We start from the raw sequence: 18622 nt of genomic DNA on the forward strand, positions 1-18622 counted from the left end.
AATTTAATCAGAAGCAAGTGAAGAGATGAAACTAACAAAAATAAAAATAAAAATCCATGAGATAACACTTTCCGCTAATCTTTGTTGATGAGATATGTCTCCTGTAGACAACAAATAGATGGGTTTTGTTTTTTTAATCCAGTCTACTAATCTATCACATTTGATTGATGAGCTTAAGCCATTTTCATTCAGGATTAATATGAGTGAGTGGCAATTTAGTCCTGCTATTTTAGCAATGAGTTATTGACTGATTTAGTCTTCTGTTCTTTTACTGGGATGTTCTTCGTTTTGGTGGGTGCTATTCCTCTTCTCTGCCAAGAGAACATCTTAAAGTATCCTTTGTAGGGCAGGTTTGGAAGAGGCATATTCTTTTAACTTTTTTTTTAACTGTGGAAGAATTTTATTTCATTTTCAAAGACAAAGAAAAATCCATGTTGGGAGTTCTGTATCCCTTCTGGATGTTTTTTCCCAATTCTTTCTCTAGATTAGGGAAATCTTCCTTATTATTTCATTGAATATACCTTTAGTCCCAGCTTCTCTTTCTGCACCTTCTGGGACTCCCATAACTCTTATATTTGGCATTTTAATAGTGTCTTTCAGTTCTTGAAACTTCTTTTAGCTTGACCAGCTCTGTTTCCAGCTCTCTTTTTGTTTCCCTCTGGTGACAGGGAATATCTTCCAGTTCTAAGATTCTTTCTTCTCCCTCCTTTATTCTATTTTGGAGTCTCCACTGTACTTTAAATTTGCTCCACTGTATTCTTCATTTCTGATGTATCAGCTTTCATTGGATTCATTTTCGGTGTGACATATTTAAACTCCTATATTACATGCTTCTTGTTAAGAAGCTTTATAACAAGTGTTTTGAATTTTGTATCCCCCATTTTTCGATGTCTTCCTCTGTTAATTCTGACGTTGGCAAAGGTTTTTGCTCTTTGCAGGGGAATCTTCAGCAATATTGATTGTGCCTTTGTCTCCTCTTTTGCTTTTGGTCATTATACTTCTGGTTACCAGAGTCTTCTCCTTGGGGCAGGTTTCTAAGCTGTGTCATCCACAGATTTACAATTTGATTTTACTTATTGTAGTTGATACATGGCTCTTCGTTTGCAGTCAGTTGTGCTACTCCCTCCAGCGAGTTCCAGGTCGGGGTTCTTATGTTACATTTCCACCATGGTCTCCCTAGCCCCAGCTCCTGGCTCACCACTCTCCACCTCCTGTGATGCCATGCTGAGGCTGCACCAGTTTGAGCAGTTCTCAGAATTAGGGGGATGTCAGGAGTCCTACATAGCGAGGTTGTTGGTGGTGCTGATCTTGTCAGAACCTGTTGGCTGTTAGGTCACGGTGCCTCATGGACCTATTTTGATCCCTATTTGCTGAACTCAGTGTTATTTTCCTTGTGGGACCGGGGCAATGCACAGAGTTCAGTGAGTTCTCGCGAGCTCAGTGCATGCGCAGCTCACTGGTGTCCCTGCAGTCTTAAAAGTTTTTTCCACACTGTACAAAGTGGTTCCTGATGTGCCACTACTAGAGTTCTTGATCTGCTGGCCATCAGGTTTGAGGTCTACCCAGACCTACCTTGGATGGAACCTGTAGGATGCCATGCTGTTGCAGTTCACTGAGTCAGAAATGAGTTCTCTCCCAGCTCAGCGCGCATGCGCAGTATTGTCCATAGCCTTTGTCTCCATACACAAAACAGTGCCTGATTTGGCTCTAGGGGTTGGACTGGGCTGTGAAATCCACCCTGTTCTTGCACCACTGTGTTGGTGCTTTCCCGTGTCTGTCAGTCTCATGTCTGATGTTCTGTCTTCTGCTGTCTTTCTGTCCTCTGCTATTTCCTAAATATGCCCTCTCTGCTGTACACTGGCTAATGCTGCTGTTTAAAGGTGTCTTCACCCGATTCCACCATCTTGGTTCTCTCAGGTTTCTACGTTGGCATGTTAGGTGGTCTTTCAGCCTCTTCCCAAACAGGATCAGACTTATGTAAACACAGCGTGGATGATCAAAATCAGGAAGCCGACACAGTAGGTTATCAGCTGATTTCTGATCTTCTTGCTGGTTCTGTTGGCTACCACCCTGTCCTTAGGCTAGGAAAACAAAGCACGTTTGCATTCAGTTCTTTCTGGTTTTGTTTTTATTTTGTTTGTTTGTTTTTATTTTTTCATTCAGTTCTTAAGTGTCCTAAGTTAGGATAGCACCTTGGCCTTTGTCTTTTGTAACCTTACAGTTTTTAAATCTCATTGGTTTTTGTTTTGTTCTAAAGATCCCCCCTGGGTTGGGCTTCTTTGGTGCTCCTTCCGGATTCAGCTCAGCAGCAGGCTTCCCTAAGTGCTGCCCTGTGGATCTCTGCATTCCATAGCGTTGCTTTGTCACATTAGACAGTTTATTTTCTTCTGAGACTGCAGATAGTCACCAGGTTGGTGCTGTGATTGCCCAGGGCCCGCAGTCCTTCTCCCTGGTCAGCTGGGGTCTCCACTCAAGACCTTTGCTTTTCACTGACTGACAAGTTCACCCACGTTTTACATCAGTGTGGACGCACAGATAAGTACTTTATTCAGTGGGTTTCAGCTGGAATGTTGCTGGCCTTAGGACCCTCGCTACTTTGCAAATAGATGCGTCCTCCCGAGTAAAGCCAAAAAGCTGTTTCCCCGCGAGGCGTCGGGGTAGGGGCAGCTGCCACCTGCGCATGGGGAAGGCATGGGAGCGCTAATGCCCTGGGGTCTGCAGGCTGCGGGGCAGAAGGCAGCGCGTTTGCCAGAAGTTGCACGGGACTGAGTTCGTTCGTGGCCATCACTGCGCGGGCCAGCCCGCGGCTCGCCGCCAGCGCCCTCGCTCGCGCTCTCGGGCTGCCGGCTCGGTGGGCCCGGGCGTGGGGGGCCGTGGGCGGGAAGCTGGGCCCGTCTCCGCCGTGCGGTCCTCCGTCCAGCAGAGGGGCCTGCGAGGCGGCGGCGGCGCCCACAGCTGTTTGCCGTCGGCGCGCCGCGCCCGGCCGTGCGGCCGCCCTGGCGGCGCCCCGCCCCCTCCCAACAACCGGCGCGCTGATTGGCTGAGTGCTTGTCTCTTCTCTCCCCGCAGCCAATCGCGCCCGGCGAGGAGCTCCTGGTCTGGTACAATGGGGAAGACAACCCCGAGATAGCAGCTGCGATTGAGGAAGAGCGAGCCAGCGCCCGAAGCAAGCGGAGCTCGCCCAAGAGCCGCAAAGGTAGGACCCGCCGTCCGCGACTCGAGCCCGGCCGGCCCGCCGCCCGGCCCGCCGCTGTCTGGGAGCCGGGGCCCGACTCGGGGCCGGCCCCGGCGTCTCCGTGACCTTCTCCGGGCTCGGCCGGCCCGCCGCGGCCCCGCTGCTGAATCACCGCCGCGCGCCGGGCTGTGTCCTAACTGGAGCCCGAGCGCCCGGGTGGCCGAGTGCGCGGCCGCCGGGACGGCCCCTTGCCCGCGGAGCCCCGGCTCGGGCCCGCGGGTGACAGCTCGGCCGCAGCCGGGCCCGCGGCCGGAGGGGGACGGCTGAGCGGGCTGGACGCGCGGAGGGCCCGCACGAGGGAGAGGGCAGAGGGGAGAGAGGAGGTGGACAGAGTGGGTGGACGGGGCAGCCGGAGACGTGTGTGGGGGAGGACAGGGACGGACAGGTGGGGGAGGGAGGCCGGCGGGGGAGGCGCGGGGCTCGGGAGGGACGCGGGCACGGGAGGGACGCGGGCACGGGAGGGACGCGGGGCTCGGGAGGGACGCGGAGCACGGGAGGGACACGGGGCACGGGAGGGACGCGGGGCACGGGAGGGACGCGGGGCTCGGGAGAGACACGGGGCACGAAAGGGACGCGGGGCTCGGGAGGGACATGGGGACACGGGAGGGACGCGGGGCTTGGGCGGGACGCGGGGCACGGGAGGGACACGGGGCACGGGAGGGACGCGGGGCACGGGCGGGACGCGGGGCACGGGAGGGTCATGGGGACACAGGAGAGACGCGGGGCACGGGAGGGACGCGGGGCACGGGCGGGACGCGGAGCGCCGGGGGGACACGGGGCACGGGAGGGATACGGGGCTCGGGCGAGACGCGGGGCACGGGAGGGACACGGGGCTCGGGAGGGACATGGGGACACGGGAGGGACTCGGGGCACGGGAGGGACGCGGGGCTCGGAAACCCTGACACCTGGATTGGGGCTGGGGAGTGAGGAGGCAGGGACAGGAAGGGACGGGGCCGGGAGGGACTGACAGCGTGGGAGAGCCTAGGGGCACCTGGCCGCTGCGGCCTCTGCGCGGGCTGCGGGCTGCGAGGGGCTGGGGAAGTGGGCGCTGCTTTCGTGGACTAAGTTCTGGATCTTCTGACACGATGTGAAGTGCGGTCACACAAAGAAAGGGAGAGGATGGTTTTGGGTAGGAAAATAATTTGGGTGGCTTCATTATATTTCCATCTGGCATATGGACCGGTTGGGGTTATTTTTTATGAAGGACTTTAGTGTGAATTCAGGAATCTTTCTTAGAGCCCAATTTGAATATATGCCAAGACACTGTGCTTTTAAAAATTAATATACATGTTTGCTTTTTTAATGCCTGCCTCAGGTCTAAGTAAATCTTTGGAGTTCTCAGAAAAACAAGTTTATTTTTCTTTAGAACATTGCAAATTGAGTGGTGGAAGTCATACTGTAAATAAAAGAAAATCATTACATAAATTTATTTGGGAACTTTTTTTTTTAATTGGAAAGTCAGGCACACAGAGAGGAGAGACAGAGAGGAGGATCTTCTGTTTGATGATTCACTCCCCAAGTGGCTGCGACGTCTGGTGCTGTGCCGATCTGAAGCCAGAAGCCAGGAGCTCTTCAGGGTCTCCCACGCGGGTGTAGGGTCCCAAGGCTTTGGGCTGTCCTCGACTGCTTTCCCAGGCCACAAGCAGGGAGCTGGAAGGGAAGCAGGGCCACTGCGATTAGGCACCCATATGGGATCCTGGTGCATGCAGGGTGAGGACTTTAGCAGCTGGGCTACCATGCTAGGCCTGATTTGGGGACATTTTAAAACAGTGTTTAGAACTGTAGGCAAGAAATCTTGTTTTTTTTTGTCCAATTCCCTATCTGTGTTTCACGGTATAATGGAAGTGCGGCTCGCCCAGGCAGCTGGTAGGTATCTTACTGAATACAAGTTGCTCTGTTACTGAACTGACTTTTTTTTAGTCCTCGCTTTGGTCGCTAACTGCTTTCTGGGTCAGAGGATCAGAGTCTGAAAGATTTCCTGGTTATTATTTTTTTTAATTCCTTAACTGAATTTTGTGTATATGTGTGTATGTATAATTATAATATATATGACATATATGTATATATGTGTGTACATGCATTTATTTATTTGAGAGGGAGAGCGTCCATGCACTGGCTTACTTCACAAGTGACCCTGCCATCCAGGGCTGAGCCAGTCCAGAGCCAGCGGCTTCATCCCTGTCTCGCACATGGGGATCAGAGCTCCACACACTTGGACCATTCTCTGCTGCTTTCCCAGGCCATTAGCAGGGAGTTGGATTAGAAGTAGAGCAGCTGGGACAAGAACCGGTGGCATGCGGGCTCCTGGTGCCACGGCTGGTGGCGTTACCGTGGAGCCGCAGTGCCAGCCCCTTGTGGGTGACATCACATTGAGTGCTGACTTGTTTGCACTCTTCACTTCATCCCTGTGTGTCTGTATTTGGGGAGTCAGTCCTTCAGGTGTGTTGTGACACGTGGAGACTCTTCACCTTGCCACCACTGGGCACTCACCTCATCTACGAGGGGACTTGAACACCTCTGAGAAGATCACGGAAGCTCAGAGAGCCTTGGGAGTCCACGCATCGCTCTCTGCTCGTAGTCGTTTTGCAGGGGACCCCAGTCAGCAGCTTCACCCCGAGGCGCAGCTGTGCTCCGACAGGCCTTGGGCACCTGTGTGAAACGGACTGCATTCCCTTCTTTCCTGTCGATCCATGTTTTTCTGTTCATGTAGTTGAGTGTGGCGAAAACATGGGTGAGCGTTCTGTTGCGTGCTAGGAGCATGTATAATTTCACAGCTGCCTGCGTCGCCGGGTTGAGCTGAGCACCTGGCGTAGCACAGAGCCCTGCTGGGCCGAGGCTTTAATCAAATACTTGGGTGAAGCACCTCTTGGAACTGAAATTTTTTTTAAGATTTTATTTTTATTAGCAAGTCAGGCATGCAGAGAGGAGGAGAGACAGGAAGATCTTCGGTTTATTGATTCACTCCCCAAGTGACCACAACAGCCGGAGCTGTGCTGATCTGATGCCAGGAGTCCAGAACCTGTTCCAGGGCTCCGAAGTGGATGCAGGGTCCCAAGGCTTTGGGTTGTGCTGCTTTCCCAGGCCACAAGCAGGGAGCTGGATGGGAAGTGGGGCCTCTGGGATTAGAACTGGCGCCCATATGGGATCCCAGTGCATGCAAGGTGAGGACTTTAGCTGCTAGGCTACTGCACCGGGCCCTGGAACTGAATTTTGAAAGTCTTAGTGGTGAGGAGGCCTTCAGTCCGTGATCTAGTTTGCAGGGTTTAAATAATGAGCTACAACTTTATTTTTAAATCAGTTATACTTTGAACACTGATCTATAAGCTTGTAAATACCCGGAATGTTCAGCTTTGTGTGTTAATTATGCTCTATTTAGATCTTAAGTATGACGTCAGACGTTTAAGTAATATCTTTTCAAGCAGTGACGTCAGAGAGAATCACCGTAAACTTCATTCAGCGTTGCTGGTAACTTGGTGTGTCTGAGAGCCAGATGTTGAAGACACAGAGCTTACTGACTCGCAGCCACCTCGTTTCGGTTATGGGACAAAGGGCCGAGCTCTTCCTGGTTTTTGGCCTCAGCCCCCTTGTGGCACAGCTGCAGGGCGTCAGCTGGGCGGTGCCATCAGAAGCAGCCAGAGCCCGGGGAGACCCTGCAGCCTGCTCAGGCACTGGAAGCCGTGGTTCTCCAGCACAGTCCGTAGCTCTACCTCTCTCCGTCTTTCTCTGTGTCATAACTCAAGGGTTCAAGGTGCTGTGGTAGAGGTGAGCGGAGCGGACCGTGCCTCCTCAGGCTTGGTTAGAGACCTACACTGGTGGGGGGCACTCCTCGGGGCCCTCTGGGCACTGGATGACAGCGTGTGAGTGGAAGGAAGGGGATGTGGGAATGTGGGAACGCAGTGCTTGCCTGGTCACAGCGCGCAGTACGGCTTCGCTATGGGCCGAGCGTGTAACACACAGGTGGTGTGCGTTTGGAATCGGTTGGGATCTCAGCTTGGAACTCGGCCGGGGTTTCTGCATGTCTGAGCAGCCACCGTAAGGGTGCAGTTTGGATGGGGCAGGTTGAGGTGAAGGGACGGATCGGTGTCCAGCATTTCGGGTATGTTTTGGGCCTTAGGAAGATTATGACTGCGGTGACGCAGCAAAGGCTCTGCTCAGAAGTGTACATCTTCCTCTGGCTGGCCGACTGCTCACTGCCGCGAGGACCAGGGGGTTGAGTTTGCTCACTGGAGTCAGCCATGCCTGTTGGCGTGTGCTGTGCTAACATGCAGAGTGGCCCTTCCCTCTCCTGGTCATGGGAGAGCCTGTCCTGATGGCCGTTCCACCTGAGGAAGCCACAGTGGCTGTATACACAGAGGCTCTGGGCAGTGGGCGATGGGATGCTCGGTGTTTATCAGCTGTGTGACTTTGGGCAAGCTATGGCACCTTCCTGAAGCAGGCACAGTCCCCCTGGCTTTGAAAGTGGGTGTTCTGGCACCTCTCAGGGTGACTGTGGGACAAGGGGGTGTGCTTTCTGTCACTCAGTAGCTAGAAGTAACCCTGGTCTGGCCTAGGAACTGCTCACTTGGTGACTTAGTATTAGGGGCTGCTTGGTGTGAGTGCAGAATAAGCACCAAAGGGTTGGGCTTGGTGGGTGATGTGCCTGGAACCTGGGTGTGACCTGAGCTTTCTGTCCTCGCAGCCCCTGGGGGCCAGCCCGGAGGGCTCCAGGGCTCGGATTCTTGCCATCCAGCCACTAGCTTGGTTGAGTTTCCGGCTTCCAGCTTTGGGTCGGAGCTCTTTCTATTTCTGTTTCAGATGAATAATTTGAAAATTCAAAAACCCCTGGATCCCTTCTCCCCCTCTTCTTCCTATGTAGACGCCTCACTCTGATCTCTCTCACCCTAAGGCCAGTTCTGGCCCACTGACCTCGCTGCTCCCAGCAAATCAGAAGGCAGGCGCGATCGCTTGTACCTGATAGCTAGATGGTTGAGAAGACAGAACTAGTAAGAAAACCAGCAGTGACCTGCGAAGAGGATCATTGTTTAACATCCCTTAATAGCTTCAGTTAATCCTTACCAGGAGCCCTGGGTAGTGCTTGGTCTATCAGCTGGTCTATAAATCTTTATTTGCCACAAAATGTGTTTTCCCTATTTCTTCAGTCCGAAGTGTTCCAGTAAACTGTGCGGAGCGCTCCAGTTTTTTGAAATCGCACATATTTGAAATTCTTCCCCAATTGTGCTGAAAAACTGCAGTTTGTAGAAACTTAGTCATTGAAGGGGGAGGGGGCTAGAGATGATTCGCTGTGGGACAGTGGCCCCCCAGTGAATGGCCCTGGCTGGGAAACTGCTGCCTGAAGGGGCAAGGGGGAGGGGTCTCTGGGCTGGCCGGGCTGACTGGGAAATGGAGCTAATAGGGCCTCTCCGGTGGCGGCTCAGGAGCTGTGCTCTGCTGAGTTCCCCCAAAGCTTTTCTCTTTAGCACTGCCTTGCGGCTTTTATTTATTCCGAGATTGTATAACTTGTGCCACATCACTCTGCAGTGTGACACTCAGAACTTGAACCTGATTTTCTGTCCCTTTTCCCTAGTTTGCGGTTTTTGTCCCTCGCCTACAATGGGTAAGAGCAGGACCAGGGACAGTACTGGTTCCTCTTAGAACGATGGAGAGATGGGCATCCTTCCCCAGCAGCCGGCTGCTGTTTCAGACTGCTTTGCCCAGCTGTGGTATCCGTCTGCTGCCCTGTCCTCTGCCCAGCTGTGGTGTCTGTCCGCTGCCCTGTCTTGCTCTGCCCAGCTGTGGTGTCTGTCCGCTGCCCTGTCCTCTGCCCAGCTGTGGCGTCGTCTGGTGTCCTGTCCTCTGGCCAGCTGTGGTGTCTGTCCGCTGCCCTGTCCTGCTCTGCCCAGCTGTGGTGCCCATCCAGTGCCCTGTCCTCTGGTCAGCTGTGGTGTCCGTCCGGTGCCCTGTCCTGCTCTGCCCAGCTGTGGTGCCCATCCAGTGCCCTGTCCTCTGGTCAGCTGTGGTGTCCGTCCAGTGCCCTGTCCTCTGGTCAGCTGTGGTGTCCGTCTGGTGCCCTGTCCTGCAGCCACCAGCTTGTAGGGCACTTGCCTGTGCTTCTCATTGGCAGTGGTCAGAGCAAGGCGTCGGGCGGTCGGGTAAGGTGTTTTTGGCCTGCGTTGTCGCTGGCGTGCCTGTGTCCCCGGAGGGGAGAGCTTCATGTGATGGTCAGCTTTGGTGGGGCCTCTCTGTCTTCCAGGGGAGTAGTGCATGTCTAAAGTGAATCAGTATTTTTGCTTTGTGCCTTTGAGTTTTGCTTACGTGTAACCTTGTTCGCAGGGTTTAATTTAAATTATCCAAAGCCTTTTGCAGAAATTTTCGATTGTATTTGAGTAGAAAAATTTACAAATCCTCATATACGGGTTGAAAACTTTCGAACGTATCGGGGTCTGTAGGAGCTGGGTTGTGTGCTGTTATCAGGGAGTTGTGGTTCTGCCATATGTAAATCAGAAGGTGAGATTTTGCTGGTAGAAAATAGGTCTCGATTAGTATTAAATGTTTGTAAGATTTATTTATTTTATTGGAAAGTTAGATTTACAGAGAGAAAGAGAGACAAAGAGAAAGCTCTTCTGTCCTCTGGGTCACTCCACAATGGCTGCCATGGCCAGAGCTGAGCTGATTGGACCTGAAGCCAGGAGTCTTCCTGGTCTCCCACATGGGTGCAGGATCCCAAGGCTTTGGGCCGTCCTCCACTGCTTTCCCAGGCCACAGGCAGGGAGTTGGAAGGGAAGTGGAGCACTCGGGATATGAACCGGTGCCCATAAGGGATCCCAGCACATGCAAGGCGAGGGCTTTAGCTACTGGATAACTGCACCGGGCCCTATGATTAAGTTTTAAGATAAAATAGAGGTGAATTGAAAGCAATTTAGTTGAGCCTTTAAAATCCACGTCTCACATGAAAATTAAAAAAAAAAAAAAATTATGTCCTGTGCTCTTCACAAACATGGATACCAGATTCTTGTTCCAGATTTTACAGATTTTAATTGCTTTTTGAATTCCTGTGGTAGTTCCCTTTTTTTTGGCAGTTGTCTTCTTTGCAGATTACAGATGACTGTTGCAGTCATGAACTTGGTGTTCTTGGTATGGCAGAGAGAGGCTGGGGTTTTGTTTGAAGTGTCTCTGAAGGATGAGGACGGGGATGGAACCCCAGGAGCACCAGGGTGGAGCTGCAGGCTCGGAGACCCTGCTTTCAGTCGGAGGGAATGGTGGTCTGCAGAGGGCAGGCTCGGGGAGACGGGCCAAGTGTACCCTCAGCCTGCAGGCTTCATGTTTGCAGGAGCAGCTCCTACACGTGGCCGTTTGGAATGATGCATGGCTGCTGAGGAATGAGAAGCAGGAGCTCTGGAAACGCCGCCGTTGTTGCTCTGCGTGAGCCAGCAGTGCACTGGCTGGCTCTACCCCTCAGGTTCAAGCAGCTTTGTACGTTCCAGGAGTCCTTGGCTGAATTCACTCACCCTGGCGCCTTTTGACATGATTCGCTGCTTATCTGCCCATCACGCAGGTAGGCACTGTGTGACCAGTCACTGCTCTGTACCGATGGCCCCAGTGCCGGGGACTGCCTGCTTGTAGCCCTGGGCGCAGGGTGGGAGGACCGACCCTGCACAGCGGGGCTCGGCCTGTTCGAGGAAGAGAAGGTGACGTGCCGGGGAAAAGGGGAGTGAGTATGCTGTGCCTCAGTCTTTTTGTTTGTCATACACCTAAGGGGGCATGTTTTCTAGGCTTTCTAATTGGCCAATTGAATTTCCCTACTTGAAGTCAGTTCAGAACTGCTGCCTTCTGCGATGACTGCTCTGTGTTTGTTGGTAGCTGTGTGTGACATTCCTGTGTGCCCCAACAAACGGATGTTAAAAACACATTGTCTTTCCTTGCAATCTGCTGTCTGTCAGTTCTTCTTTTTAAAAAATGTCTTTGACAGTTTGGGTTCTTTATGGGATATTCCTGTATCCCCTCAGCAGCACTGTCCCCCCTCAGCAGGGCTGTGCCCCCTCAACAGGGCTGTTCCCCCTCAGTAGGGCTGTCCCCCTCAGCAGGGCTGTCCCCCTCAGCAGGGCTGTCCCCCTCAGCAGGGCTGTCCCCCTCAGCAGGGCTGTGCCCCCTCAGCAGGGCTGTGCCCCCTCAGCAGGGCTGTCCCCCTCAGCAGGGCTGTCCCCCTCAGCAGGGCTGTCCCCCTCAGCAGGGCTGTGCCCCCTCAGCAGGGCTGTGCCCCCTCAGCAGGGCTGTCCCCCTCAGCAGGGCTGTCCCCCCTCAGCAGGGCTGTCCCCCTCAGCAGGGCTGTCCCCCTCAGCAGGGCTGTCCCCCTCAGCAGGGCTGTGCCCCCTCAGCAGGGCTGTGCCCCCTCAGCAGGGCTGTCCCCCCTCAGCAGGGCTGTCCCCCTCAGCAGGGCTGTCCCCCTCAGCAGGGCTGTTCCCCCTCAGCAGGGTTGTCCCCACTCAGCAGGGCTGTGCCCCCTCAGCAGGGCTGTCCCCCTCAGCAGGGCTGTCCCCCCTCAGCAGGGCTGTCCTGAGGCTGAGAGCACTGGAGTGCTAACCCTGGTGCACCACGGGCTATGGTTGTGTATGTTTTAATTCCTGTGGAGTTCTAACTTACTGGTGGATGTGATCGAATTAAAGCCTTGATGCTTTTACTATTTTTAGATCGTAGCAACAAAGATGAGGATTTTAAGGATTCTGTTCTGTTATTAGAATGTTTATTTGTGGGCATTTGTGTTTTATGGTTATGCTGAACTTCACAGAGCACCCCTGGATTTGCAGCACCACCTTCTCAGGAGGTTTGATTCAGTGACAGAGCTGCCGTGTTCTAGCCACTTTGTACCCGACAGCTGCAAGCCAGCGGGGTTGGTTACTTGTGCCCAGTTCTTTGGAACCCATATAACATTTTAACAAAATCACCTTGAAATTGGGTGAAATGAGAATGCTTTCCCTGCTCTGTGTTGGACCGAGGATGCATTATTCACTGGTCCTTGAAGGCGTGGTGGGCAGTTAGCGCCCCACCCGACACACCTGCGGCCCATGAGCTCAGTATCCGATGTCTAAGGCATTTCTGTTCTCCCTTGCTTCAAAAACCGGAAGAAGTGTTCTTGTTTTAAAGTTAAAACTTCATGCATATATTAGAAATAGTCCCAAGGGATCAGAATCCTGTAAGAGACCAGAAAATTCCAAGTCCCAAGCTTTCGTGTGAAGTTGTTTGCAGCCGCCATTTATTGTGATAGTGATCCTGAAATTTAAAAATACCTTTGGAAGTTTTAGTATAGTGGAAAATGTCTTTAAATGGTCTGTGTTAAAAGTACCAACACATTGATTTTAATAGAAAGTGTTCTAATAGTACAGTGATGATTCTGTGTGTATGTTGCTTATTAAAGTAACCATGGTTTCTAAAATAAGATTTTGACATCTAAAAATAAAAGTTTCAGTTTAATGCAGTCTTGTCTATTTTATCAGCATCTAAATGACTGAATGCTAATTTTATCCTTAATTGGTTCCATGTCAGCAATGGCATATAGTTGCAAAGAATAAAAAGAAATAAAACACATAGTTTAGACTAAAATCCCTTCTTCCCCCATTTTCCTCCTAAAGCTACAGTGATAAAGGATCTTTTTGTCTTGTTTATAATCCTACCTCTTGGTGCAGTCTTTTGTAGCTTTCCTCAGATACCACATGCCACAAAAATGAAGACAAACTGGTTTGTTCACCCATATTTAGACCCACAAAACAGAATTTCTGTGCCATGATGCAGTTCTGTTTAGAATGGGCAACAAGGCAATTTCAAGGCTTTTTTTCTTTTTTAACTGTTCAGCTTCCCATCCAGTTTCATTCTCTTGCTAGTTGTAGATATCGAATATGCCTTTCTGCTTCTCTGTGTTGTTAATGTGTGGGATTCAGAGCTTGTCTCTGTGGGGCATGAAGTGAGGGCTGGTTTTCCACACTGTCTGCGGTCCCTGCGAGGGCCTCTTGGACTTGTGTTGACAGTGGCAGGGCCACGTGTCCCTGTGCCAGGCTCCTGCTGCGGCCGTGCGGGTGGGGGCGGCTGCCGGCGTTTGATGTGGCGGGTTAGCACTGGACTAGAAATCAGTTGCCTTGCTGGTCTCCACGAAATAACAATCTGGGTCTCAGTTGGATTTTTTCCTTAGGATTGCAGGTTTCTTTGCTTGTGGGGATTCTGCTGGATCTTGAGTGTATTGCTCAATGAACTGAGTAATACTGCGGTGGACCATAGGAGTGTTCGGTTAAGTTAAACTTGGTAAAGATCTTTAAGGTAGGATTCATCTTTCAAAATGATACATTTAGGAATTCCAAATAGAAAAATATACAAATTATACAAAATGCACAAATTACTGCCTCTATGCCAAGATAAACTCATGATCACAGTACAGTTATTACTGTATAAAGCATTAGATCAGAAGCAGTACAGTGTGTGCTGCTGTCAGATTTTGAGAGTCGGATGTTATCAATCCTTGTCTTTGTAGCGGAGATGTCACTGCAGGTTGCCGGGTCCCTGTCCCGCACCACAGTGGCTGGGTTCACTGCGTGGCTGCGGCTCTCCATGGCAGTTGGCTGCTGGTGCAGACCCTGTGTGCTGGTGGGGATGGCTCCAGTGGTTGGCTTCCTGTCACCTGCGTGGTGAGCAGGAGACCTTCGTCTCCCCCAGCTTCTGGCTTCAGCCTGGCCCAGTCCTGCCTGCTGTGGAAACTTGGGTGGCAAACCAGCTGACAGGAGCATGCTCTGCCTCTGAAGAAAATACATTAGAATTTTGATTTAAAAAGTGTGTGGAGTTGGTGAGCTTTGCTTTCACAATGAATCATGATTGAAAAACTACTTAAGATTATGTTCAGCATGTTGGAAGCCCACTGCCTGGGTTGGTCACTGTTGCCTGTGTGTACAGCCCCAGTAGATGTCTACCCCTTGAACAGACAGCTTGTGCAAATGGCCCCTTGGTGTATGTGGTTGTCGGGTGGAAGAGAGGAGGTGCACACTGCAGGCCCGGCTACATCCCGAGCGGGAGGCGTGAGCAGCAGGCGGCTTGTGCTGGTAGGCTGGCATTAGCCATGGAGTGAAGAGACTGCTCTGACATCCTGGGTCACTCCACACTGTTTGAGCTGCATTTTGCCAACCTGTAAAGTTAGGTATGAGGCGTGCAGGGCTGCTGGGTGCCTCGGGGGCGTGTCAGTGCTCTGACCTTGGTCTGTGCCATAGGACCAAGACAGTGTGTTCTGTGGGGATTCTGTCATCCATTGGCTTAACACAGTTCCAAAAACACAGACAACACCTGCTGTTTTACAGCCCTTCATTTTGCTTGGATTGTGGAGTGAGTTATGTAAATTTCAGATGAAGGCTGTACATTGCTGCAGTGAAGGTTTCACTCGTTTCCTGTCTCAAGCTGCATGCGGTTCCCCTAACTCTGGGCTCACCGGTGGTGGAAGCACCAGCTTGTGTGTGGGTGACCTTTCATGTGAAATTCTGATACGCTCTCGTGGCCAGCCTTGACAGTGACTGCGAGCGTCTTCAGGGCTGCACTTGCAGATGGATTTCTTCAGTGTTTTCTTGACATGAAATTGGGAGAAAAAGTGTGCAATCCTTTTCTGAGAAAAAAAATGGTTGATGAGGTTGATGCTGTAGGTTTTAGGAAGTGGATGTCTTGATTCTCTGTGCGGCATCTTCCTAGCTCCTTTGGAGTCCTTTTCGGGGACCCCCTGGGGCTGGGCCCCCTGCCCCTGTGCTCATGGCTCAGCTTCTCCAGAGGCCCCTCTCTGCCGCATGCCACACTGTGTTCTTTGGTGACTCACTGCAGAGGAGGGAACTTAAATGTTAACCAACTCAAGGACCTAAGGTGTCCTTCTCATAAGGTTGGGCCACCACAATGAAATAGTATATTTAATTGTGAAACTTAAGTAGACACATTTGATAAACAGCACAGTGTTGGGGTTAGACCTGACTTTCCTTGCCGCTGACCTCTGGGTGGGTGGTTCTCCTGTGCTGCTGTGCTCACTGGAATTGCATGTTCCTGTGAGATCCGGGTGGGACCCTGTGAGTCAGTGTAGGACAGATGGCTGCATCAGAGATTGTTGATGGAAGCAGCACAGAGCTGCTGTTCTGAGAAGGAACATAAGCTGACAGTTTAGCCTTGTAGCTGTGGGGTTTCTGTCGTTTGTTCAGTTGAGCCTTCTGGTGGGCACTCGTTACAATCGACATCATTTATTGAGTCTGTACCAGGCCCTGTGTGGTATTCTTGACATGCCCTGACGACTGTGGCAGGTCACTCTTGCTGCTGGCTGCCATCTGCTGGGACAGGATTCTTTTGCATCCGTCAGATCATGGCCCGGGCTGTGCTGTAGTCTCTGGTGTGTGAATGTCTGTTGAACCTGCTTTATTCGGAGGGCTAAGTACCGGACAACACTGAGCACCCAGTCGGCGTCTGACTTGGGAGTGTGTAAGTCCTGCTCCCATGGGCTTCATGTGTTCCCACTGGGCAGTCTGCCACCCCAAGATTGACCAAAAAAAAAGGTGTCATCAGGTGGTGGCATGAGTGAGTGAGGCTCAGGGCTGGAGCTTGTGAGGATTGGGTCCTGGTCCTTGACATCGCTCCTTGCTGCTTTCCCGGGTGCTCTCCTTCCCTGTGCCCGCCCTCCCTTCACTTCCCAAGTCCTCTGGAGTAGCTTCCACCGCTGTCTGTTCCTGCTCCACAGTGGGACCTTCCGCACCGGGCGTGGTCTTCCCAGTCGCGCTCTCTGCAGCAGACACTTCCCTAGGCGCTGGTTCCTGTTCCCGTAGCTCATGAACGGGAGCTACGTCCTGTAGCTGAAAAGCATCCAGGAGAAGCAGTCAGAATCCTTGTCTCCTTCGCTGTCTCAGAAACCTCACAGAGTATTCATCTTTTTCCATTCTGGCAGGAATAATGAGCTTGGCTTATTTTGCAGTTTTATTTGTTTTCTTCTTTTTTTTTTTTTTTTTTCGAAAAGGAGAGCGCGACAGGCAAGAAATCTCTCATCCCTCAAGTGTCTGCAGCAGTGGACGGGCCTGGAACTCCCCCGGTCTCGCCTGCTGCCAGCCACAGCATGCCTTTGCAGGAAGCTGGCCAGAAGCAGATGGTCTGGGACCAGAACCGGGCACCCTGACATGGGCTGCAGGTGTCTCAGACTACATGCTCATCATCACACCCAGTGCCCACTTGTGCTAAATGTGAAAAGGAATCCGAGACAAGCAGATGTGTCTGAGGGTGAGGTTGGCTGAGGGTGAGTAGGCTAGAAGTGTTTGAAGTGGACATCTGTTAGGAAAAAATGGAGAATTGATTTTAAATATAGTTTGTGATTTAAAAACTAATAGGGGAGAATGCACTCGAGCTGCATTTCTGCTTGAATGTGAAAACTGGTGGTGTCAGAGCACTTGAGTCCCTTAGTCTGTGTGCCCCAGAGTGCTCCCCCAAGCTGTGGAGTTGGGGAGCTGAGCTCACAGGTCCTGTCAGAGCCTCAGTAATGACGCTTTTCCAGGAGGGCCAAGCGACCAGTGTCTCCTGCACATGCTCCTGCTTCTGGAAGCTTCTTCCAGAATGTCTTTGCCCCTGCCCCATATTCCTGTATTTATGAGGAACCCAGTCAAAGCTGGTGGGCAATACCCACGATTATTCCCACCTGCTGCTAGACCCTCAGGTTACGAAGGGTGGGTTTGCAGTAAGCCTGTGTAACTCATCTAAATAATAAGGGGTGTAATGACAACAGTGAGACCAGAAAAAGGAAATGAGGCTTGGGACTATTTTGTTACTGGATTTTATTCATTGTAGATTTGATATTTCTGGGGCCGGGGGCGCCTTATTTAGGGCAGTGTTGGTGGGGTGTGTATAGTGGCAGAGAGACACTGAAGTACAGGAAGGGAGGAAGCAGACATCTGCCAAGCTAGGCTACTGTAACCTGACATATGAATAGCAGACTCTAGAAATACTTCTAATTTTCATTGTTTTTGCTTCTGTAGACATTTGTTTAAGAAAAATCATTTACTCATTGTTCATATAGTACAACCTAATGTTTACCTTTAGAAACATAATTATCTTGGGCTTGAGGCTGTTAGCATCCTTATCAGTAATTGTGTGGGAAGGTGATGGCTACATCTTAAGAAACTTACCTTCTCTTGATTTTCTGTATGTTTCATCCCTGGGTGTTTTGTAGTCTGATGTGCCTGATTGTGCCTGACTGTTGCTCAAGTCTTTTTCTTTTGTTTTTGGGGGTTTTTTTTTTTCCTTAAACATTTCCTTAAACATTAGTGTATTTGCTTATTTAACTTGAGAGGGAAGGACAGAGCTTTCATGTGCTGGTTCACTCCAGGTGACTGTAATTGCTGAAGCTGGGCAGGTCTGCAGTCAGGAGCCAGGAGCCTCTCTTAGATCTCCCACATGGATGCAGGGGTTCAAGGCTTGGGCCGTCCTCTGCTGCCCTCCCAAGTTGTCAGCAGAGAGCTGGATTGAAGTGGAGCAGGGAGAGTCTGGAAGCTGTGTGTTTGCTGAAGTGTGTATGCAGGTCCTTTCTGGGATTTGGAGTTCTCGAAAGGAGAAGCCAGCACTCCCTCCAGCTCTGCCAGTCTGCTTCCTGCTGGGGCGTGGGCAGCAGCAGGGGCGGGTGGCAACCCCTGGCAGGAGGCAAGCATGTCAGGAGTTTACACCGAGACCTGCACAATGGTAGAATCGGAACTTCTCTGTTGTTTCTGTTGGGAAGAAGGTCTGGAGTTGTCAGAATACCATGAGCAACTTTAAATCCGAGTCTGGTTTTCCTGAGTCACCTCCAGAATGACATAAAACTCCTGCACAAAAAGATTTGAACTTGTGCCAGAGGGACTGACCTTACTACTGTCAACTAAATGGGATTATTTTGGGTGAGTGAAATAGTGGTGTGTAGAAAATGCACAGTGCTCAGCAGGGCGGACCTCCAGGGCCCAGCTCCCGATGCCAGCCTGGCCACTCTGGGCGTGACGCTGCTGAGCTTGCAGCTCTGCCCGTGACTGTTGATGGCTTTGGACACCCGTGTCACTGTGATCTTTCTCTAAAGTATACACTCATAGCTGTTGAAATACATCATTTCTTGTAGGAAATTTCAGTTTTCTATCCATTCTAGCCTTTCTCTTCCTCATCACACCAAATACAGAACCTCCAGCCACCACTAAATTCAGAGTGGCTGAGGTCTGACTCCATCTGCTCCCTCACCGGCTTTCGAGTGATATAGCCTGGCTGTCGTGCCGGATGACAACTCTGTTATTACCATAAGTCCCCCTTGCTTTCTAGTGCCATCTGTGAGATTTTAGTTTTTTGTCTTTGTTCTCTTTAGTTACGAAGTAAGTATTGTGACACAGCCCGGATCCTGGTGCCTGGCTTTGAGACCTA

At 51.4% G+C, this 18622-nt stretch overlaps 1 protein-coding gene across 2 annotated transcripts in view; it reads left to right on the forward strand.

The window, feature by feature from the left end:
* PRDM2 (PR/SET domain 2) overlaps positions 1 to 18622 on the forward strand; it is a 103625-nt gene that overhangs the window by 37897 nt on the left and 47106 nt on the right. For both annotated transcript variants that reach the window (XM_040987939.1, XM_040987940.1), the window contains exon 5: positions 3070 to 3196. In XM_040987939.1, coding sequence (XP_040843873.1) covers positions 3070 to 3196 — 127 coding nt within the window. The remainder of the gene's footprint in view (positions 1 to 3069; positions 3197 to 18622) is intronic.

Source organism: Ochotona curzoniae, unplaced genomic scaffold (genome assembly GCF_017591425.1).
Source record: "Ochotona curzoniae isolate NIBS_2020 unplaced genomic scaffold, NIBS_Ocur_1.0 contig_4792, whole genome shotgun sequence".
NCBI lineage: Eukaryota > Metazoa > Chordata > Mammalia > Lagomorpha > Ochotonidae > Ochotona > Ochotona curzoniae.